This window comes from Cryptotermes secundus, unplaced genomic scaffold (assembly GCF_002891405.2).
Source record: "Cryptotermes secundus unplaced genomic scaffold, Csec_1.0 scaffold79, whole genome shotgun sequence".
NCBI lineage: Eukaryota > Metazoa > Arthropoda > Insecta > Blattodea > Kalotermitidae > Cryptotermes > Cryptotermes secundus.
This window is the reverse complement of record NW_019741974.1, coordinates 2,031,845-2,057,731: the sequence shown is the minus strand read 5'-3', so window position 1 is coordinate 2,057,731 and position 25,887 is coordinate 2,031,845. Positions and strand designations below refer to the sequence as shown.

At 38.1% G+C, this 25,887-nt stretch overlaps 1 protein-coding gene across 12 annotated transcripts in view; it reads right to left on the bottom strand.

Moving 5' to 3' along the window:
- The window catches only part of LOC111872821 (sex determination protein fruitless), a 160,875-nt gene that overhangs the window by 75,311 nt on the left and 59,677 nt on the right, over positions 1-25,887 (bottom strand). For all 12 annotated transcript variants that reach the window (XR_004513951.1, XR_002844299.2, XM_023867022.2 and 9 more), the window contains exon 4: positions 2,846-2,963. Coding sequence is in view for 10 of the 12 variants with exons in the window: in XM_023867022.2 (XP_023722790.1) it covers positions 2,846-2,963 (118 nt within the window). In the remaining 2 variants the exon portion in view is untranslated. The remainder of the gene's footprint in view (positions 1-2,845; positions 2,964-25,887) is intronic.

Sequence of the window (25,887 nt, the reverse complement as noted above, 5' to 3'; positions counted from 1 at the left end):
GAGACATGGGCCAAATCGTACAAGCCACAAATGAAACGGCAATTGAACGAATGGTGTCATTACGGGTCACCACGAAAATCAGAAGTTCATCAGAACCCCAGCAATGTGAAAGTTATGGTGATTCTCGTGTACGACTGTGATGGTGTTATCCTAACGCATACCACTCCCCGACAGCAAACCGTCAATGCGCAATATTACTGTTTATTTTTAGAACACAACCTGCAACCAGCTTTAAGAAAGAAGCGGCGACACTTTCTGCAGAACCCACTCATCGTGCTCGGCTGCATGCAGCACAAGCTGTGGCTGATTTGTTCGATCGATGGGGCTGGGAAGTGCTGTACCATCCCCCACACTCCCCGGACTTAAGCCCTTGTGACTTCAACTTGATTCCTAAGATGAAGGAACCACTTTGTGGCATTTGCTTCAGAACTGTTCCAGAGATTCTTCAGGCAGCAGACTGCTCAATTCGAACTATCAACACAACAGGCGCTGCTAAAGGTATCCTAAGACTTCCAAATCGCTGGCAATGGGTTGTACACAATGCTGGTGACTACACTGAAGGACAGTAAAATTTTGAAACATGCATCTATTTTGTATCAGCTGTAAATAAATAGTAGTCACCATTAAAGTTCCAACCCTCGTAACTGTGGTCCTTCCATTGCTTTTGCGCATCTCATCAATGATATCTCTTAAAGAGATTACACAGCAGCCTGACTACCATGAAAAACCGCATGGCAAACAAATGTTCATCAATATTTAATAATGTCCAGTTTCTCTTATCAGCGTCATTAACAAATAAACAACCAACTCCATCAAGTGTGATACATGTTATACCACTGCTTTGGCAGTAATATTCCATACCAATAACACAACTTAATGCCAGATATAACCTGCATGATATTCAGTATGGCCTCTGGCCATGGCATCTTTCACAAATATGTATTATATATGTTCAGACACAAGGCAAAGGCCCTGTATGTCTGAATAAATAACAACTTTGTAACAAATGAGTAAAATACTCTCTTCTTTTTTTGACTTTCCTCTGCATCACTCCTAAAATAATCATTGAAATTTAAACATACACATGCTCTTCTGCCCATGGTACTAGCATTTATATTCATCCAAAACTGTAACAACGAAAAATTAAATACATTACCATTTGGTAACTGCTCACTCAGAAAATCAAAACTGGTCATCAAAAGCATTCTTCTGCCCAAATGTAACATACCAACAGCTATTATTCTGTTGACTGGTATACAACTACATGACCATTACCCATTCTTGATAATTTTCATGGCGTCACATTCTGGCTTTAGTTTTAGCTGAATGAATGGCCAGACATATTTTGTAGGTAAGTAAGTGAATGTAATTTATGTCTTTTGAGACAGAAAGAATGTGATTACTAACAGCTTTCCACTTCCTGCATTCTCATAACTTAAAGTTGTGTTCAAAAAAAGATACCCCTGGACATATTTTCGAGACCCATTAATTTAAATTATTCATAATTTGTAATTACATTTATATTTATATAGAACTGGGAATTGTAGTAGTTATTGTTATATTTTTAAAATTCTTAGTGATGTTGTAGGGCAAGTACAGTTTTTGCTTTTAGTCTGATACATTCTAGGATTGTGGAGCTTTTGACAATGATGTATTTGGTGAGTTGACTTGTTCAAGTGTTGCAGTTGTAACAGTATGAATGCAAAATAAATATGAATATGAATATGAATAGAACTTGCATAATATATAATTATTGATAAAAACCCAAAATGAGTTATTCAGAAGCTAAGAGGGCAGAGACAGGGGTCCATTTCTTCTCACTAGTAAATAACTGAAACCTACTTAATTAATTAATTATAGGAAGCAGTTACATTCACCAGTACAGTACCCTCTCATACTATGTAAATTCTGGACTAAAATACACAGACACGATAAAATATTTATCTCATTAAGATCTATTAACTTTTGCCTGTAACATTCTTGGTTTGTACTTTAACAAGATGAATGAAGCCAGTTCTGATTTTCAAGTATACTGAGAGTCCTACTGGTATATTACAACAGAACACAAAATGATTCTTACTCTTTTCTATAAAAAAAAAACTTTACTGCAGAGTTTGTTTCTATTTTGAATGACTGTATCATGCTTTTAAGGAATTTTTATATTGAAAATCAATTTATTTCTTGGGTTCCTACACCTTCACTGTGCATATATACAAAGTTATAAATGTGGAAAAATTAAACCTTCCAAACACCAACTCAAATACACTGTAATGCATAACACTTATTCCAGCTCTCATAAGAAAATAAATCTTACGACAGCATCTGATACAGCTACATTACATCTACCAGTTTCAAAATTTCAGCTTTTATACCTAACAACTCAGACATTAAGGCATTTTAGAATGCGGTGAAAGAAAAAATGGCAACAAATTTCCAATGTGTTCCCTGAACATTTCCTTTGAATTGCTACTTCTGTCGAGCAATTTCAGAAGTAAACAACATAATAAATGAATAACAATTATTAATAATATGAAAATATTTACCTCATTATAATAATGAATGAAAGATAAATGACTACTGATCTTACAAACAAAGCTTATTGGACTGAAAGATTGCTCATGCAAGTTTTCTAGGTGGAACAAAGAATGAAGTACAGCCCAGGTTTATTCAGCATAGGACAATGGACCACTTCTCTTCTTATATATGGCATGTGGTTGCTGCAAATTATCCTAGTATGTTATGAAGACAGAACAATGTACCTTCAAATCATTTACATAATACTATAATACTGCAAAAGTAAGCAGGAAATGCTTCAGATAATCTTGTAAGGAAAACAATCTCTTACCATCAAGGCCATCCAAGGTGTCTTGTGAGGCAGGACCCTGCTCCTGGTCACTAGCATCCATGGAACCTGACCCATGAAGAGAGTTCATATCACCTGGGTTCAGGATACCAACCCCAGCCTGTAAATTGACATACCAATGAAACTGCAGAAGAAGAAAGAAACCTTTGTTACCGAATATATCAAATCACGGGCCCTCGGTTTCATATGTGATACAGTCCTACAATTAGGATTATTGGGAAAATTTATCTAATGATTATTCAAAACTTTGTGTTTGATGTCAAATGAATGAATGAATGAATGTACAAGGGCCCTCTCGGCCCTTGCACCGCGACCTACAGTGACCTATGGTGCTTCCCCTTTTGATTATCCCCTCAGCAATCCTGCGCTTCGAATAAAGCACAGGATTTTGTACATGGGGGCGTCGAAATAGTCACTTGGATCCATTAAAGTATTGACCCAAGTGACGTACTCTTAAATAAGCTAAGGCCTCACATTCACACAGGATGTGTGTGGCTGTTTCATTTTCTTCTTGACACCTCTCACTGTGTTTGATGTTAATACTACACTTGTTGGTGGTAGTAGTGCTGCTGCTGCTATTATGAGCAAGATTACAACTTCTAGTGATCACGTGTGCATTAGTTTATATGATCCGTAGCATATATGCTGTACTTCTGTGATGATTCATATCAATACAGCAGTACCACCAGCACAAAGAAATGCATATCCTATTATTGTAAATCTATCCCTGTAATAGGCCATGAAGGACCACAGGACTGTGAGACATCGAGGCTCCCACATCTTCTCTAGACAGTCAGCTCACAGATAGGGGTAGGCTGTCAGCCTTACACTCTGGCCACCCTTTACCCCCCAGGAAGATTCCTGGTACTCATTTCTGTAAGAGGCTGAGTCAACCCCATGGCCATAATACTGTCATGTAGATCATATATAGGGTTTGGATTGGTGAATGCATTTATTGATCACTTATAGGTTGTTAACTACAAATAACTATAACATTATTGCAACTTCCACATCTTACAGTTCATTAAAGCACACAGTCTAGTGTTCTTAGTCTGTTACTAGGGGTTTGCTGGTAACAGCTCCAACAACAGCTATTACTCTGCCTCCAGCTCAAGTCCTGTCTTCACAGACTCCCATACAGAACTGATTATCAATTGAGTCTAAGTCTTATGTTATGACCAATGGTCAGTCAGCCAGTCTCTCTTGGAATAAAGCACCCATCTGAGGCTTATGACCAGATTTTTATTATTGTTAGACAGTTGTGGGTTTGTTGATGTGGAGCGCTTACTCTGAGGAGAGGATGGGCATGTTATTTACAATTCCTGCTGGTCCTTTCCAGCGCAGTCATTCTCAGGTTTGAGTCCCATGGGATTCGAGACTTCCCTTTTTCTCACCTCCTACAACTTAAAAGGTGGAGGTATCTGACCCCGCCTGCACAAGGGCTTAACCTAACTAATAACTGACTTTTCCCCTTTCTTATAATAAATTGCCACAGACAACACAGAAAATCCAGTTCTTCTATTGTTGCATGTGTGTATGTTGCAGGCATTACCTAGCAATGGCTGCTGTTTAAAGAGTCACTGCTTTGAAACAGGTCTATATGCCACAATACTAATGTTTGAGGCAAGAAATATGAAGATCAGTGTCACCACAACTGTAAGACGAAAACTGCAAACTGGCCTGGAAGTTCTGTTTGAAATTTTGGAACATCTAAACAACTTACATGCAATTCTTCAGGGAAAACACCTCTTTATAAACAAAACTGCGAAGACTCCTGGTGCAGCTGATAAGTACAGAAAAATTCTTAACAACCTGCACTGAGAGTTCTGCAGACAATCTGCATAGTTCAGAGAAATACAAAACTAAATCCAACTGCTGACTTCTCCTTTCTCATCTGATTCTGTAAAGACTCCTGATACTCTTCATGTGGAACTTGGTAACTTTCAGAGTGATAAAGGATGGAAAGTAAAAAAAAAAAAAAAAGTAAAAGTAAAGCGATCCCTGTACCAGGCCGTGAAGTGAGACGTTGAGGGACCCACATTATCCAGACAATTGGCTCAAAGATGGCAGTAAGGTTGTCAGCCTTACTGACCGGCCGCGCTTCACTCCACAGGAAAATTATTATTTAATTCCTGGAACTCATTTCTGTTAGAGGCTGAGTAAACCCCAGGGCCTAGTGCAGCTGGAAGGATTAGGTTGACTGAAAAAAATCCAATGACCTCATCAGGATTTGAACCCGCGACCTTCCGGCTTGTAGCATAGTACCTCAACCACTACGATACCACGTGCCCCCCAAAGGATGGAAAGAGAAGTTCAATTCTGTGAAGGGTGCCAATTTCTTTTAATGTTCTGCAATTCCAAACATATTCTGAGTAGAAAACCCTACAGAAGAGAAGTTCTGTGCATTCAACAAGATCTCCACTACATATTCTGGTTCCCCTAGTATACTGACAATAGGATCAAGCAAAATTTTAATAATGATGTAATGACCTTCATCACTGTCTAAGAATGACACAGCCTCAAACATGGTTCTGACGTACTACATAAATTTTCACATCCCCATTCAACAGTAAATAAACATTTCCACTAATGAAGCTGAACAAACCAGATTTACGCATACATGAAAACTTGTCTGGAACTGTACACAGCACCATGTCCATTAATTTGGTGAGCACTGACAATAAGTCATATAATTTACACAGCTATCTGATTCTTTATTTTGAAAGTGCTTAAAAATATTAGTCTCCACAATGGCATAACATGACTTCTTACTGGCATGGCAACACATGTCCACTTATCATTTATCCCTTCAACCAAAAGCTGGTGCACCTCCACCTTCCACACAACAGTGAAGGGAAAAGTCGTATTTCCCTTGCAAGGCTCTTACCCTTGGCTGTGCAGTCTGTAGTCACATTACTCCTTGTCCTCATCAGCAAATACAAGGTGATTCAAATATGACCAGGACTGATTTTTTTTGTAAACAAGCCGCATGGCGCAGCAGCTGTGCGACCTTGAGAGAGTAAAGCCACAACCTTCACCCTCCCTCCTGTTAGGGTTAGAACCTGTTCAGTCCTGTCTGGAAGTTGCTAGAGTGATGAGAGAACAGAAGGTAAAGCGGAGCGTGGAACAACGCATTGTGATCAAATTCCTCGTTGGAGAAAACGTCCCGTCCGCTGAAATTCACCACAGACTCAAACAACAGGATGGGGAAGAGTGTCTCTCATGGACCCATGTGTTTGAGTGGTGTAAGTGCTTCAGAGAGGGCAGAGTGCGCGTGGAGAATGAACCGCATGATCGTTGGCCGCCAACATCCATCACCGAGCCGAACATTGATTGTGCAGACGTGCTTATTCGTGAGAATAGGTGCATCACTATCAAGGAACTTGGAGTAAGATCCGATCCAAGCAGAAGACAGGTGGAAAGCGGATAGCCTTCCTTCAAGACAATGCACGCCCCCATACGGCAAAAACAACAATGGAAACCCTTCGGAAATTGAAATGGAACCTTCTGACACATCCGCCGCACAGTCCCGATTTGGCCCCAAGTGATTTCTACCTGTTCGGAAGGCTCAAATCAGACTTGCAAGACATGTGGTTTGTGGATAACAACGCCGTCATCCAGATGGTTCGGGAGTGGATACGCCGCCAGCCACAAGTCTTTTGGGGGGGGGGGAATCAGGATGCTTCCAGAAAGTTGGAAAAAATGTGTTGATTCCGGAGGGGAGTATGTTGAAGACTGACATGTGCAAGTAAGTGTTTGGCAATTATGTTTTTTTTAAATCAGTCCCGGTCATATCTGAACCACCTAGTATTAATAAATCCTGTCCTTTTAACACCATATACACCAGCAGTTTCCATGATATGACACATGGCATGGTGCAGTAGCCTCAGGTGGTATATTCATATCATATTTCATAAAAATATTGATTTGGTTCAACACCATGAGTGTTGGCAAGGTATCTGTTGTAGCCACCCCAAATTAAAAAAAAATCACAATTGAAGAAAAGACATATCAAATATTGACAATACAAATTTAAATATATTTAAAAAATCATTCAATCCTGAATATTCTTACCAGTATTAGCAAAAACAGTCTTTAACGGCGTAAATGTAAGTTTGTAAGCACACATTTTGCCTGCCCTCCAGAAAGAAATCTTAGCACCACCCAAGTTCAAGAGTTCTGATCAAAATGATAAAATGATATCACACACCACAAGTATTATTTTTGTAAGCAGGTGAAAACAGTATCCAAATTTCATGATATAACTTAGCAACAAAGCTTTTGATTTATTAATTAAACAGCATGCTACATATCTTTATAACATAAGCATATGAGGAAATATTTAATATTTCATAAAATACATACTATACTTGACTTCTACAGTTAAATATGATACAATGATCACTGTTAACATTTTGATTGATGCAATATACAACATCTCTTAAGTGAGAGCAAGATTACAAGATGATGAAAGCAAGAGACACAACATTCATGGTGCAAATCTACTTCCAGAAATGAGATGCTCCATATCTGAATTTGAATGGAAAGTAAAGCATGGTGCATGGCAAAGATTTTTACTTCCCTGTGCAATCAAATCTCTATTACACACAAGAAATTACTGTATCATCTCACTAAATGCAATATATTAAATTTGACTGGAATTAAGATGTACTTTCCACACACCCTATCACCCAACCAAGCAATATGTGCACAATATCTTAATGAATTAGACAATTTTTGAGGTGTTTTAAGTTCCTATCAATAAACACTAATGTGTATGAATTAACGTTTCAACAGTTCACTTCAATTTTAAAGAAACACCATACTGTCAGCCTGCTCGCACTTCCATTCAACAATTAATGGTACTGACTCTTAATGGACTCAGGCAAAGATAAGAAATCTTGTATGTACAGTGTATCTTATTGGTGTCTAGACAAGTAGGGTCTCAAATTCTCTCCAAATCTTAATAGCAACCTGTGGCACATAGTTACATAAATGTGGTGCTTCTAACACAGTCATGAACAATCACATCCTTAGTGAAGGAAATGCCATTACCTAATTCCTGACCATTATATCAGCACAAAAGGAAATTTTAGTAACAAAATTTAGGTTAGACAGGCCTTAAATTAAGACCAAAAGGCCTTTTTCCTTTATGAATCAACAGTTCTGTACAGTAATGTTCAGAAGTAGTTTACACTCTTAAAGCCACAGAACTTCTCCACTTTACTGCTGAACAAAATCCAGTGCAGTGAAACTGAATGCTTCCAGAGTAGATAATGAAAAGTGAAAAACACCAGGAAATACACTAAAAGAAGCTCATCATAAGTAAATCTACACTTCAAGAAGCGCCATTGTGAGTGCCTAAGATAAACATTGGAACCAACCGTGATAACAAAATGAATATAGAGAGCATTAGTCATATCTAAAGCGCATATTGTTAAAATATCTTATGTGACAGTGTTTCCTTATCGTAGTGGTGCGCCTCTGAAGATGATTCTTTTGAATCGAAACATGTAAGGCGAATGAGGACTGAAGTGTTGTAAACTCATATGTCACACTGGACTGAACTTTTCATTATCTACTCTGTAATTAATAGTGTGACAGACCAAAATGAGACAAGTTAAATGATTGCTTCCAGTTTAGCAACAGGTATGTTTCACTTTTTGGATCTATCAGTAAGACGACTGCAGTAAATGAAAATTAAAATGACAAGGTCTACATGCATACAAATGGCTCAGTGAGTGTTCTGATTTGAAGGCACCAAGCGTGCGCCACAAGCGCAATATAGTATATTCAGGACAAATCACAGGAAGGACCCTTACATCACATCCTGTGTTCCTGACTGGCATGCCAAATATTAGTGACAAAAGCATCCAAATTTTCTGCAATCCACACAGGCACTACTTGACATACAGGCGACTCATGGCTGTGAACAGGTGCAAGAAGCAATTAATAAAATTTGAAAGTGAACTGAAGCAGGCCAAAGGCAAATAACAGAAAAGAATGATTATCCATAGTAAAACGGGGCAAGATTCTATATGCTTCTGCATTTTCACCACTGGGCTTCCTGATGACAGCTCACATATTTCACAAATGTTCAACCATTTCCCTATTGCAGGTTGTCACTCAAAATAAAAACACATATGCACACTTAGTCATATGACCTTATTTAGTATCAGAGAAATAAGGAAACAAGAAACCTAAAACATTAACACATGCTTTTTCAAGGTGTGGTAAAACCATTTATTCCTTGTAGCAGGAGGGAAAATAAAGTGTGTTCAACAACTGGGCGAGTCACAAATACATACAGAATTCTACAAAGCACAGATGATGTGATGAAGAACCTGCACTCCCTGGAACAAACTGCAATGTAACAGACTTGCAAGAGGAAGACATGAGATATACTGAGTGCCATAAGCAAGCGGAAAACTCTGCAAAGCTCGGGCCCTTGAAGCAAGGCCCTCTATGAACTTCTTGCAACCTAAGCAATTTCTCTGCAGATTCTGAAAGACCATTCTATGCCATAAACAGCGTAAATAAGTTAAGAAATCCATCAAACTACTTTCACATATCAAGGCAATAAATACTGATGAGGACTGGCCCCAATGGCCCTTAGGTATGTGCCACCCCTGGACTGAAATACTGATATGCCTTAGACAAAACTGCATATAGTGTTAAGGAATTATCTGATCTTCCTGCCATACGCAATACAGATGTTACAGAAAATCACTGGCAAGGTGGTATGTGGCCCGTTCTCTCTGTTTGGGCACTGTAGTCATCCTCTCCTGTGACATGAAGATAAAGGCTTCATTCAGTGTATTATTTTCAGTGGCGACTCAACTGTCCACATGAGCAGTAAAGTAAAACACAATGTAAGGTTCTGGGGCTCTGAGAAAACAAATGATTCAGGAGAATATTCGTAACAGTCATAAGTCAAAACATTTTGCACACTGGGCAAAAGCAACCTTCATGGTCCAATGCTCTTTGCTGAAAACATTATAGTGGGTGCCATGCACCTCAACATGCTGAAGAATCATGGCTTCCCCAAATTCACGAGAACTACACAGAGCGATAACCAGTGTTTTGGCAGGCTCAAGAGCTTCCCAAGTTCCAGTAAAATGTGAAAGAAAATATGAACACCTTCCAGGTTGAATGAATGAACATATAAGGGGTGGGCCATAATAATCTGACCCTTGCACCATGACCTTCAATGATCTATTGTGCTTCCCATTTTTGATTAATCCTTTATCAATTCTATACTTTGAATGAAATGGTAGGACTTTGTTTATGGGGGTGTCATAGCAGTCACTTCATTCCAAAAAAATTGGCCCAAGTGACAAAATCTTAAATACTTGTACACTATGGCCTCACAATCACATAGGATGTGTGGCTAATTCATCTTTTCCCAAGCACCATTCACAAGTGGGGTCATCTGTCAATCCAAGTTTGAAATGGTGTCCTTTTAAGTGACAGTGTCCTGTAAACAGTCCTACCACCGATCTTAAGTGGTCTCTGTTTAATTTTAATAGATCCTTCATTCTTCTGGCAGAAGGCCCTGGTATAAATACCTTTGCCTGTTTGAGTCCAGTTACGAATTTCCAATTATTTTTTTTTATGATCTCTGTTAGTCCAGTCTCTGACCGCTTTCTTGGCAACAATACCTTGCAGGTTAGGAGACTGGCCAAGGTGAAGTGAAATATCAAGTGCAACAATTTTACTAGACAAAGAAACCAGGAACAAAAAGGCTATGTCTAGTGCCACACCCAACATGCTGGAGTTAGTGTGGGTGCAAAGAGACTATGATGGGGATGTGTACTGCATCAATGTTGGGGTCACACAGAGAGGTAACAACCACATCCTCAAGTATTCAAGTGCAAGACATCACACAGATTTTTTCATTATTTAAAGGAAACAATTCAAAGTTTTAAAATTGTAGACCCTGAGGTTTCTACAGCAGTGACTATGAAGAATGCAGTCCTCTGGATGTGGCGCGATGAAGATCGTGTGTGAAATGACGTTTTGGAGGAACGTTGGTTCACACAAGATCTACATAGTACCAGATCCCAAAAGATAACATTCTTCAGTTATAAAATTGTTTTAACTACTTTTTAATTACCCTACATAACCCTGAAACTGAGACAATTTTACACCAACATACAAATTAATGAATGGCTCTATCAAACATTAAAGACTGACAAATTTAAAAAGTTTGGTCCAGAATGAAAAAGACATGCAGATTTTGTCAAATTCTGTCCACAGCAATTAAATAGAACAGTAACCCGCATACTAAATGGCCTCCATAGTCTAGAGGTAACGTTCCCACCTCATGACTCGTAGTACATGGGTTCAAATACCCGGCGGAGGTCGTCGAATTTTTAAGGGCGGAAAAATTCAGGGAACAAGTCCTCCGGGAGGGACTTTAAGCCGTGGGTCCCGTGTCGTAGCTTTACGGCACGTAAAAGAACCTCATATCTCCAAAGGAGGTCACTGAGCCAAATTACAGACGTTTCCCACCCAACAGCAGTCTCTAATACCTCTGGTAGATGGGGGAAGCATTATAGATACCTCTCAGCTAGTAGAGCCGGTCTCGCTGGCTGGGCGGGACTGATGGTAAGCACCAGTACCAGTAGGATATAGAGACTGGTAGAATATAATAGAGGGAAGCACAATGGACCAATACAGGTCTCAGTGCATGGGGAAACCCACCCTCTCCAATAACTAACTAACTAACTAACTAACTAACTAACTAACTAACTAACCAACCTGCATACTATGAGAAAATTTGTTTTCTCTGCTGTATGTGATCAGTGACTGTTTCTTCTTGTGCATGTGTGTTCCTGAGGATGTGATCTCTTCATATGGGCTATGAAACAGGAGACACATGAACTTTCATATGGTAAATGATGATATTTTGGGGTGTAATATTGTGTAGTTTGGTGCAATTTCACCATTTTGGAGCATAATGTTTCCATTTTTAAGGTTAAAGAATAAGCTAAGCAAGAAGCCAGAAAGAAGCATGTGGCAAGAAAAGACAACAGAGAAAGTACATTCCTCCAAAACATCAGCAATCTTCTACCACACAACATGGCATTATAACCCTGGAGATAGTATTCTTCACAGTCATTGCTGTGAAAACCTCAAATCCAATGCTGACACTCTATTTCACAGCAGTTAAGACCATACAATCGCTCATGTGGCCATGTGTAACAGTTCACAAACATGCCCTCATCCAGTCTCAACTGATTATCAGTAGAACATTACTTTACATGGTGTCCCTCTTTAGCCTTCTTTTCTACAAATGTTACTTATAGGCTTTACTGAATGTCAGCTGTAACTTGAATCTCATATCTTCTATCAAATAGGATTCATTTGCTAGCTTATAAGCAAGGCATAAGGCAGCAAAATTGGATATGCAAGAGGGTTTGCTTGAAATGTAACCTTCACTCTTTCCATCATTGCCAAGTTGCTGTCAAACATTCTCATATCAGTTAAAGGCCAAAAATTAGTTCCAAAAAGTTCACTTCAATAATCTGGAAGCTTCTGCCAGGGAAATGACAATATGTTGTATGTGGCAAATGGCTCTGCCTGCTGATATACATTATTATTATTATTATTATTGGAGGGGGTGGGTATCCCCATGCACCATGACCAGTGGTCTATTGTACATCCCCCTGTGATATTCTACCAGTCTCTATACCCTACCGGTATTGGTGCGTACCATCAGTCCTGACTCAGCCAGTGAGTTCGGCCTCTACTGGCTCAGTGGTATCTAGATGCTTCCCCCATTTACCAGAGGCGTTAGAGACTACTGTTGGGCAGGAAATGTCCTTATAATTTGGCTCAGAGGCCTCCTTGAGACATGAGGTTCTTTTACATGCCGTAAAGCTACGACACGGGACATACGGCTTAAAGTCCCTCCCGGAGGACTTGTTCCCTGAATTTTTCCAGCCATAAAAATTCCACGACCTCCGCCAGGTTTGAACCCGTGTACCTTGAGTCATGAGGTGGGAACGTTACCCCTAGACTACGGAGGCCGCTTGCTGATATACATTACTCTCTGATGTAGTTTCTGTGTGATAATTTTAAGTGGGTTCCCTTGTAACCATAGCATAGCATGTTTTCAATGCAGACTGAGGACCCAGCCTGCAGATTCAGTGAATGGCTACAAACATACTGAATAAGAGCCAAGCAGCCAACAAGGAACAGTCCTCCAGCTTGGGGACTGGGCATAGGACCAACTTACTTCTATATAAAAAAGTACTGCATAATTAATATTCCATTATTTATGACCAAAATCGCAAAACACAAATTCATACTAAATATGTATGTATGATGCACTGTTCAGTAGTATATTATTCAACAAATGTCACTGGTTAACCATCTTACATGCAATGTGTCCTTCTGAAACTTATTTAAAAGTTTCTTACATACATACAGTGAATCTTTTAAGCCTTATTTAAAACCTTCTGTGCATTGTGCTACAAGTTTCGACTGACATCGGTCTTCATCAGGCGTTTCAAAGTTGTTGGTGGAAACTGTTGTGCCTCCATTTTGTGATTCTAATATTCGATGTGTAGTCCCACCTATAAGTTTATGTATTTTATGGTGCTGGGTGTCTCTTCCTGTTGTGCTGTGTGTCTACATGAGCGTTTCACACTCTCACATTCCTAGTCTAGATACACAACACAACAGGAAGGGACACCCACCACCATAAAACACTCATAGTCTAGACACAGCACAACCAAATGAGACAACCAGCAACATAAAATACACGAACTTGTAGACAGGTCTACATGCTGAATATCACAATCACAAAATGGAAGTACCCAGGAATGGAATGTACCCAGGAGGCCCAACAGTATAACACACGCAGTCACAGGAGCAAGACATAACAAAAGCACAACACACACAAGACAGTGAAGGAGTGCTCCAACAGAGGAGAATGAGCGTGACTGGCGTAGTGAGGGGCGACATAGCGATGTGGTATCCTGAACAATTTTAATATTTTTAACGTTTGACAATGTATATGATAGATACATATTTTGATTATTTTAATATGAGAACAAGGCATGCAATGAACTGGTTTGGCGTGGATAAGTAAGCACCTGAAGATGGCATTGTTATGCCGAAACATGTAGTGCGAGGGAGATAAGGAGATAAATGAGTGTATGCACTGCAAGATGGTTTAAATAAATCATGGACTTAAATCAGTGCAACAGGACGCTAAAATATAACATTAGCGGTATATTTATACTAAGCGTTAACAGGACCTTCTGACCAACAGACTGTATTATCTGTAGACAACAAGAGCGGCACTACACTCGAAGTTGAAGTATAAACATTTTCCAACGATATTCTTTGTAACTATGCATATCTTACTGGACTTTATATTCACTTATGGCACATACAAATTTGTTGTTGCAAAATTAATCATGCACACTACACAAGAGTCACAAATTACTTTTTCTTGCATCCTGTTAAATATTCAACACCATGAAAACAAGAAGAGATATGTATTTCAGGTCACACACCAGTTTTTGTGTGATGAGCCATGTTTGAGAAAACTAATAAAGTAGTGGACCTATATGAACAAAAATTAAATTTCTCACACTATTCATTACCTTCATTAAGAAAAACTGACTATTTTCAGAACAGAAACATGTGGACAGATGGATAGATATGATCTCCACAGTATGTACTTACACGTATGCATTTTATGCATATGATGTGTGCAGAATACATTAATCATAAGGCATCTACAAACAATTAATACAGAGGTCCATCTAATGGCTGACTCTTCAGTTAATTTCTACATTCGTGGTCTATAAGCCAAGTGCCATGTCAAAGGTGAAATTCCAAGAAAGGACTGTGGTTCTGATCACAGACTGAATAAGGTTATACTGAATAATGATTATACTCTAGTTTCAAAACTGAAATGAAAGTCTCTTCCTTTTCCATCTTCTACACAACCGTTGTGTGCATTGTACATCAAAAGGCTATTCTTTCCACCATACTTGATGCATCAGCCAATGATCCTGGAATTTCTATATCACATTTCTTTCCAGAACAGCTTTTCGTCTCACAGAATACACGACTACTACTTACTACAGGTCAAGTTTTATCATACCATATTCTATTTAAGTACGTCTTCTCTCCCTATCGCCAGCATGTAATGGACATGAGAGAAAACCCTGTGTAAGCTAAGTCCAGAAATACTGGATAGAAGTTCAACATCTAAACAAAAAGACATATCAAAAGAATCTAAAGATGAAGCTATGACTCTAAAATTACATGAATTTATACAATCCTGTGACATGTCTTTTCCACCAGTTTTCTATAAATAATACTCTTTTAACAAGCATTGATGTCAAGGGACTAAATGAAAGTCTCATTTTCTAATTTTGAAAGCTTGGAAGGGCATATTACAGAACTGTTTTATAAATTCATGTGATAAATAATGTTGGATATTTCCAACACAAAGAAAAGTATTCTTTATATCTGCACAGATATTTCTAACACCGACTTCTGTACTATTCATCTGACCACTTTATTAATTCACACCATGTGACTAAAAATATAGAAGGAAAGAGAAACATAGCTGTACTAATCGTGTTTTACCCAGGCAATCTTTAGATCTACTACAAGCACTTGCTGAATGTTCTAACTGTAATGGCTGGTGAGTCGATCAGGAAATCAAAAAGTAAACATGCATTTTGCAATAGAAAGAAGAGAATTTTCAGTTATAAAGATAATAACATGAGCAAAAATGTATATTTCTTTGAAGCAACATCACTATACAATGAGCTTATTATGCTTGTCTAAAAGTCACATCCTGGGATTGTTAACGGGATTTTTAGATGCAAGTCATTTTATTTACATCTAAAAGAGTGGAACAATCAGGCAGACATGTGCATTAGCTTTTAAAATATAAGTCATTTTGTTTAAATCTACTAACAGAAATATGACTAAAAACTGTCTCTTCAGAATTACATTTGAAAACCACACACCTTGAACATTTATTTTCAATTTACTACCCTAACACTTCATGTCCGAAATCTTGTATAATGACCACTGTATCCCTGAGTGTTATCTTACTTCTATTATATACAATGAGTCCACATGATGCATCAACATACACCGGTTGTTAAAAACCATGCTGAGAATCCTCTGAGAGCCAAGACAAGGGCTGGGTAAGGCAAGTCACCTAGCACACAACAAGCAAGGTGGCAGGGTGTTAAAATTATTACAAATTTTCATTAGAAAGTACAGGGTCTTATTTTAGTAACTTGACAAGTTTACAGCTCTGCACTTCATGGCGAGTGGCGCACTTCTTGCCGCCAGGTGCATACAAATCCTGCTGATGAATCAGCCAAGGTTTGGAATGAAGGGAAGGAAGGAATTAGTTTGTAGACTGCTCAATGGTATTATGCTTCACAGCTAACAGTGCAGTTCATGTGTGAGAGTTTATGATTTGTCACCAGTAAGCAGCAGTTATCACCTTCCTTAATCATTTGTTCTCAGTTACAATTAGTGAGCAGTGTGTTCCATCATGGTGTGGTACACTTCAGTCTAATGTGTATTTTTGTATGACACCTACATGAAATATGGAACTGCTAGAAACTGTTGGAGAAAATTTGGATGTAAATTGCATGACAACAGAGTTCCCAGCAGACAAACAATTCACAATTTGCTGAATAAACTTAGAACAACTGGACTTTTAACAAACAAGAAACAAAAACATAAGTGTCGTGAGCTTACTGAGAAGTTAAATATAAAAAAGTAAAGGTATCCCTGTAACAGGCTATCGAGGCCCATCGGGTTGTGAGATGTTGAGGTTCCCATATTTTCTAGACAATTGGCTCATAGATGGTGGCAAGGTTATCAGCCTTATGCACCAGCCACCCTTTACCCCCAAGAACATTTTAAGAATATTCCTGGTACTCATTTCTGTTAGAGGCTGAGTCAACCCCAGGGCCATATTGTGGCTGGAAGGATGAGTTGAACCGAAAAAAATCCAATGACCTCATCGGGACTTTAACCTGTGACCTTCCGGCTTGTAGCATAGTGCCTCAACCAACTAAGCTACCGCGTAGGGGGCCAGAATTGAACATAAACCTAGCAAATCAATGGAACGTCTAGTTCAAGAGAGTGGAGTGTCCAAGTCTAGTGCAAGAACAGCAACACAATTGCTGAAACCATCCAGTTAAAGTTGGTGTTTGGTGTGCTGTAAGTGCAAGAAGGATTATTGTATCTGTGTTTTTTAATGAAGCAGTTGATAAAAATACTGTGGCATGTAGACACTACTAGGGGACAGAGAATCCTAGTACGTGTACAACAGTGAAGTGAAACTGTGTATATCAGCAATAGCGCTGTATTGCATGTATTTAAGCGTAATTAAGAGAGACAGAGTAAGCAAAGTGCTAATAAATCCAATCATCCAAACCAGAACCTGTCATTCTCATCACGCATACCACCCTACACGTGACAATATCTACACGTAGAAAGGGCAGCATTTTCAACACCTCCTGTGATCTGTGAATTGTAACTACTTCATTCCGAACATTATTGGCCATCGTGCATGCTGTTTTGTCAGCAAGATTCACGTGTGCCTCGCAGCAAGCAGAGTACCGCTTGCCGTGAACTTGTCAAGTTAGTAAAAAAGACCCTGTATATACAAGTACAATTATTTTATGACACTGATTTATGAAACACTCACTCTATTAAATTTTAATTTCTTATTTTAAAGAAAGGGAGTTGGAATGATTTTGTAACTCTGACTTGGACATAAAAATACCTTGTCCTTCCTCTGATCCTCATAACCCAACATAAAAATAAAACATACCGACAACAGAAATAAAAATATGTTGCACGCATTCCTTACAAGATATCTGAAGTAACGTGTGCTATAGTGTCCATTTAAAATGTTATACAGTAAATTCGAAAAAATATGTGCCCTTTTTGCCAAATTATGCAAGAAATGTCATAGACTACTATTCTAGATGATCACTATCCAACATAATCCATCCATAACAACTCGATATGCATTTCAAAAGTGGATATGTATCACCAAGCATTCTCTGAAGCATACACCACATATTAATGTAGTTATCAAAACAAAAACCATACTCTCATTAAGAATTATATGAAAAGAAGCTGCAGTCATATATACAGCAGCATCAACAAAGGAATTTACAAAATGTCTCAGCTACAGCATCAATAATATTTTTCATTCTACTCTTTCTTGAGACGCAGAAAGGTACAGGCACATCTGTACATATGAGTCTTGGCGCATGAGCAGTATTACAATTTATGCCTTCTATAGTGACATGAAACACTTCCAACAAAATGTAAGTAGTGACATATTGAGTGCATGAAGGCAATACCAGCACCACCAAGTGGCCCTCTATAAGGCTAAATATTAGCAACAATACTCATACAAGCACAAGACTGCTTTCATAAAGAATTCAAGTATATTCCCAGAACTGTAACTCAAAGTACCATGCTGAAACTGATCCTGTACTGCAGACTGAAAATAATCCAGCCCCAAAATTCTGTCAATTACTACAGTTCAGAGGCACAAGAATATTTCAGGAGCTTAAGTGTTGAATTATTAATGAAACTAACAAGCATGGTTAACAAGTCTTTTATCTTCAACAAAATAATGTGCATATCCTACCATATCCCATACACAGCCTTCACTCCATTCAACAGTCACAAGTAACTATCACAGCCAATGTGACTCAAAACTATATGTCATTATATGAATTCCAGACTCAAGCCCACCCCTCAAAAAATACTTCCCACTTTCTATGAAGAATATTCTCAACTGATGCCAGTTCCAATTGGAATTTAAATAAATTTACTGACTACAAACTACTCTACATTTACATCTATATTACACACTGATTGATAATTTCCCTCAGAATTTGTGGTGCACATATTAATTAATATCCCCTATTCTTTGTATATGTAGACAGAAGGGATGGAGAAAGACACGAACTTATGATAAAGTTTTATCTCAACAGTTACCTGGAAAGATAGAGGGAAATAACAATGCATAGCCATGCCTTACTTAAAACCCAAACTGACCATCTTGTAACAAATTATGTTTCTGATATTCTGCATTAGCATACCTCCTTAATATCATGTTTTTCTCTCCTCCTCTGTGCAATGTTTTAGTGACATCCTAAGACTGCGTGATTTTATTTAATCATTCACAATGTCACTATGCACCTGTTAGTACTACACCTGGCCAACATGTTTTGGTCAGCATGTGACCATCATTAGGCACTCTGTATCATAACCACGTTATCCCAGAGTACATGATTCTCAAGTTAAAATTGTTAGCTGTTTATGGATTAGAACCATGTTAACATCACAATTAAAATCAAAATTAAATTAGCACCCTCTCTCACTACTGTTCAGATGTACAGTCTTATATTTTTGCAACTGCTGACTGTCCTTAATTCTGTTGGTCAATATCTTATTTTTTGTTGCTGGTCATCTGAAGTATGTAACACATCATTTATAACTAGTGCTGGCTGGTGGATGGTTAAAACTCCTCTTATTTTGTGGTGTGTGCTCTTTTACACAAAGTATGTTATGTGATTGTGCTGCTCTCTGATGGGGTTGAGTGGATGTAGGGTTCAAATATTGGATTGTGGGTGTTTATGTGGATGTCTTTCTTACTAACAAGCTCTCTCTCTCCAAATTGCTTATACGATTTCCTCCTTTCTATGTTTAATTTGCATACTATATAGTATTCTTTCCCTGGGAGGGTAAAGTGGCTGGGTGTGTGAAGCTGACCACTCACCTCCAACTAGGGCTGAGGTCAAGTAAATGTGGCTCTATATATCCACTCCCCCATATGCCTTCATGCCACAGTGCTTAATTAGTTAAGTATAGGGACAACTTTAGCTTTTTTTTTTTTTACTTTTACTATGTAGGTCATACTGAAAGGCATGAGCAACAATTTTTTGTAAAGTAACATGCTTTATTATTAACAGACCAAATACACCACCTCAATCTGCAGACCTTTTTTTATTTTTCCGCATAGTCACCACTTCTTTGTACACATTTCTCCCAGCGTTCTGGGAGTTTGAAAATTCCACTTCTGTAAAATTCCATTCCAGCCATCCAAAGATACTGACGCACTGCTTTCTGAATTCAGCGTGCTTATGGAAGTGTATTCATGGGTGCGAGCAGTGTTCGAAGATGGGTGAAACATTTCAAAGATGGGAACACCAGCATCGAAGACGAGCCTCGGAGTGGTCATCCTCGAACAACCTCAACTGAATGCAACAAGGAAAGAGTGGATGAGATCATTCAAGATGACAGGCACATGACAGTGGACACAGTAGCCTGAAAACTTGGAATAGGGCACAGTGCAGTATAGGAGATGATTGAAAGCTTGGGCTATAGGAAAATTTGTGCTCATTGGGTCGTGCAGTTATTGACCGAAGACCACAAAGGTCACATTGGAAGCAATTGCAAAGATAGGGTGGGAAGTTCTTCCACACCCCTCCTATAGCCCTGATCTGGCACCCTCCGACTACCATACTTTTGGATTTGTGAAGGATCAGCTGCGTGGACAACGTTTTGAGACAAGGAGGCAATTCAGAAAGCAGAGCGTCAGTGTCTTCGGATGGCTAGAACGGAATTTTACGGAAGGGGAATTTTCAAACTCCCAAAATGCCGGGAGAAATGTGTACAAAGAAGTGGCGATTATGTGGAAAAATAGAAAAAGGTCTGTAAATTGAGGTGGTGTATTTGGTTTGTCAATAATAAAGCATGTTACTTTACAAAAAATTGTTGCTCATGACTTTCAGTACAACCCTCATATATAATGTTGGTTAATATAGACTGAGGGTCTTTGAGAACAGGGTGTTGAGGAGAATATTTGGACCAAAGAGGGATGAAGCGACAGGTTGGAGAAAACTGCATAATGAGGAGCTTCATAACTTGTACTCTTGTCCAAGTATAATTAGAATCATCAAATCAGGGAGGATGAGGTGGGCAGGGCATGTAGCACGAATGGGGGAGAAGAGGAATGCATATAGGATATTGGTTAGAAAGCCAGAAGGAAAGAGACCACTGGGATGACCAACGTGTAGGTGGGTGGACAATATTAAAATGGATCTTAGATAGGCTGGGATCGTGTGGATTGGATTGATCTGGTTCAGGATAGGGACCAGTGGAGGGCTCTTGTGAACATGGTAATGAGCCTTCGGATTCCATAAAATGCAGGGAAATTCTTGAGTAGCTGCAGAATTGGCAGCTCTTCAAGGAGCGTTCAGCTCCATAAGTAAGTAAGAATATAGAGTTGGTTATGCTCCAATATGTGTGCCCTACATTTAGCATGTGAATAGAGTATCCAAGATTGCCACTACTATTACCTACTGCTTCGATATATTCTTTGTACCTGTGCTGAAAGTCGATACTGTTCATCCGATATATTTCAGTGGACAACATAGGCATCTTAATTCATATATGCTATTATTATTATATTTGTTGTTTGTAGGTATGGTCTCAAAACGTTTTCTATTGTGTATTGAGTATGGAATATTATTTTTATGTTCATGTCATAGATTTTTTTTTTAGATTTTCTCACATCTTTTTCATTGTATGTGATGGTGGCCCATTTGTTTTTTAAATTATCAGTGTTTACTTCTCATGAATGTGATTTCGTTGTTTGGCGATTTCAGTGTTATTCTATTGATTACTGTGCAGATTGTTACTGAGAGTCTTTGTTCATGACAGTATTTCTGGATACTGGATATACATGCAGTATGTTTACTAAGTATGTCATGCTTCATAGTTTATGTCTGTATGGATGGCATAATTCATGATGGATTATGTACTCTGCTGAAGTGGATTTTCAGTAGACTGAAGTTTATTATACAGTATACACAGTATAATGGTAGACCACGATGGGGACACTGACCTAGGGAAACATGACAAAATGGTAACAGCCGCAAAATGAAATTTAACAACTAGCATGAAGTAAAATAATGATGTGCACGAGAGAAGCACAGGAAACAAATACAGTGCAGTGGTCTCACTCAAGGATAGAATTCATATGATGGCCCAATGAGGCCGAATCATGTCGTGAATATAAATTAGTAAAAATATATGTAAAACCAAGGGAATTTGAGGAGTGTGAACATTCACTTTTAATGTGTAAATTTATATACTACGTAAAGGCCTACAGGCATTTTATTGATTTGAACTGTCATAGTATTAAAATGCATTTTTAGTGAACAACATATTCCTAATGTCTTTTTAAAGTTGTATTATTGATGGATATGTTAGTAAATTTTAAAAATAGAATGTGAAGTTTAGTTTTTCCCTGGGATACTGTATGGTCCTGGAAATGTATTTGATTTTGGTATTCCTTCTCTATTGTGAATTTTATAGTGGGCTGTGCTTCACTGAATTCTATTCGAGTCTGTTTTATGGTGGTATTTTTTTTTGGCCAAGTTATGAGGACATCATCAACATATCAAAAATATCCTGTGATTCTGTGCTTTAGGCATAGTTGGAATATTTTCTTGCATTCCAGGACATTAGTACTAATGATGCTGGAGCCCACATGGCTAAACAATTTTCTTTTTTGTAATAATGTTAACTGAACTGGAGGTAGTTTTTTCTAGTTACTTTCAATATATTTTCATTGTGAGATTCTGGCTGATGTCTGGGTTACTGGATAGTATGTAATACATAACATCTAAGGGATCTTGTTTTGGTATATTTGTGTACATGTCCTTAATGTCAAACAAGCATACCATAGTGTCACATTATGTAGGTATGTGATTACGAGGACACAGGTGCTGATATTGTATATATATATGGGAAATGCTGAATATTATTTACTGACTGTGTTAGGTCCCCACCGATGGTGTCTCCACCTTATCTTGGTGGTGGGGTTTCAGTGCTCTCGAGACCCAAAGAGCTATGCAAGCAGTAGTGTAGCTTCTGGTAGGGGCACCCATGTCGGACAGGTCAAGAAGTAGGAGCCAGATGAAGAGGGATACTCTGGTCCTCCAGGTTAGGGGTTGGGCGTGAGGCTAACAACCTCACACCATAAAAACTATATTGTTTAGAAACTAGATAATCAGTGTAAGATGGGTGCAGGAAAATCAGCGAGCAGAAATAAGTGGTCCACACTCTTCTCAGTTCTTCACTCTACCATTCAATGTTTCATCCTCTGAACAAATGAAGAATAGGGAGTTATGGAGGCTGATTATTCAGGAGGCCAAGGCTCCCCATGAGCTGTAGCACCGAGGGGAAGGAACACTGTGTTAGGTGTTTTGTTAATTTCAATGAGGACGCATCCTTCTGGTTAACTACTGGTCTGACAGGTGTATCTGGTTTATGCAATTTTATTACGGCATGTAAGTTCAGAGTTCTGGGGGTTCATGTCCATGTATTTTCATATTTTATTTTCGCATGTTATTATTTCACTGCTTTAATATGCGTTTTATAACTTTTCCTTATTGTTTGGTTAATTTATTGGTTTTTTGAACTGGTTTTCACAATTAAGCTATGAATTCTGATTTTGTATTCACCAACTGATATGATCTGCTGGTGTTACCTTTTAACTGCTTTTGCTTATTACAGGTTACTCACTTGAGGGTTCCCTTTTTGTTCTATATATGAAGTTCCATTCTTACATGCTTCTTTTACTCTCATTTTTCAATATACATCTGTTGCTGCTGTTCTGAATGCTATTTGGTACTGCATGTTTTTATTAGTACTATTTGTGCATGTCTAGCAGGATAACTGCAGTTTCTGCTTCTAGGGCTAATGTTTCAAACCAATATGGTTTCAAGTGTATTTCCTTCAATAACTTATTTCATGTATGAACTGTGTGCCTGCACAGTTCATTACTCTCAAGGGGTTTTATTTTTGTTACTAACTACTGTATGAATTTGGGTTCTCGTAATGTCTTCCATTTTTGGATTTTATTTTTGTTTTGTTCTCGACACTTGAAATTCTGTGTTGTTTTGGGTTTATATTTTGTTCAATGTTAATCCATACTGTAGGATTTTACGATCTCGCAACTCTGGTGATGAAAAGTTTTATTTTCTGGGATATGAAGCCATGTAGCCTGTTGAAAGTTAACTGATGCTCTGAAGGAACATGTTACCTCCATCTCCAGGGTAGAATGAGCCAAGCAAGGAACAAATGTGAAGTATGTGGCAAACAAAGCTCTGTTTGCCACCAGCTTTCATACTGGTATCTTGCTCAGCTTATTCTTCAACCCTGAAGATGCAGGGTCCTACAAAACGTTGGTTGACTTCTGATGAATTACACAGTTTTATATCCCAGAAATTAGTACTCTTCATAACCACGGCAGTGAGACGCTTAAATCCTACATACCTAACTGAAACATGAAGTACCAGCATATTGCTAACAACTGGACAGTGACACTGTAAATTAATGAATAAAATTACACAATACTAAAATATCATTAAAAGTGCTGTAAGCAGAACAGAAAAACATAATATTAAGTGAACTATAATGGAACAAGATGCTTCAGTAGAGAATTAGAATAACTAGCCCAAAGCTGGGACTCCCAAGAATCAACAGTTCTATAACAAACAGGAACATGCACTCAAATCACATGAACTGTACATGGATATTTGTGCTTTCAATTTTTTGCATAATTCCCATCCTTACTAGTGTAATACTGTTTCAGTAAAGAAGTAAGTTTTTAATTCTAACTTTGGTAATCCTTTTGTTAGCCTTGGGGACATTTTTGTACTGTAATTTAACATCAGAGTCCTGTTTATGAAAGTGCTTGTCCTTAACAAGTATTGATTCTAAAAACTCATGATGAAATTTCAAGCAGATAATCAGCCTCCTGATTCAATTCTGCTCAGAACCAATTTCAAAGTATATGAGCTACGACTTCATACCAGATTTTACAGTCCTCTTAAGCTTAAGCATTAACATTATCGTTGCCAATTACAGTCCTCCCATTTTCATCTAATGTTTTCTTTTTTAAATAACTGAAGAATAAAATTTTGGGCTATTTGTCATAAGGACACAGACACTTTTGATTTTTAGATTCTCTAATGACTTTTTCTATAAACTGATCGAGTACAAAAATGTTATAACAACTTCAACACATGTTCATCTGTCAAGAAGTATGTCACAAATTATCAAGGTCAGAATTTAATACAATATTAACACAGACTTTTGGAATTAACCCTAAGTGTATTTACCATCAGCCTAACTTGCAGGAAAAACAAAAAGCCAAAAGCATATCTCATGAATATGACTCTGTATTGTACAGGTAGTCTTGTGCTGGCAATTTCAACCAAATTTCGTGTTGAGTAAGTTGCACCCTGATTCATGTGGTACAAAGACCAAACCAGTTACGCTGACTGCGGGTTTTCATAAGTTTCATCAGTCCTTTCAGGAAAATGCTGGGAAAGTACCTCAAATTAAGCAACAAACATTTCCTTCCACATTCTTTCCAATTCATGAATAGTTAATCAACCAAATATTCAATGCTACATAGTCTAAGATACCAAGGGCATCTTCAAATGAAACATAGGTAACAGCACTAAATTTCATGTACATAAGTACAAAAGTTCAGAGCCATTTTGCATGTAACCAAGTGACAATTTACCTGTCATTCAAAGGTTTTCAAGACAAACTCATTTACTAAAAAACCATATTACAGACCCCTTGGTGCAAATATACAGGTTAGAGTTAACAAAATTTAAAGAAATATTTTTAGTCATAAGTCAACTCCACAAGAATATATGACCCACTAAAAATTTCAGTCTATTCTGCAAATATCATTTTCATCCTACACATTTCAGCAAAATTCTGCCATTTTCAGGGCACATCTTAAACAAGTTTAAAAGCTATTAAAAGTTGCACATTCAACATCTTGCAATAACATCACGATTCTAGCAGGTATTCATGGTCAGTTAATTAACTCTTTGATAAATACAAACCAATCCGTCCAATGTGGACGGAGTGGTTTGTATTTATATTTGTTAGTGTGA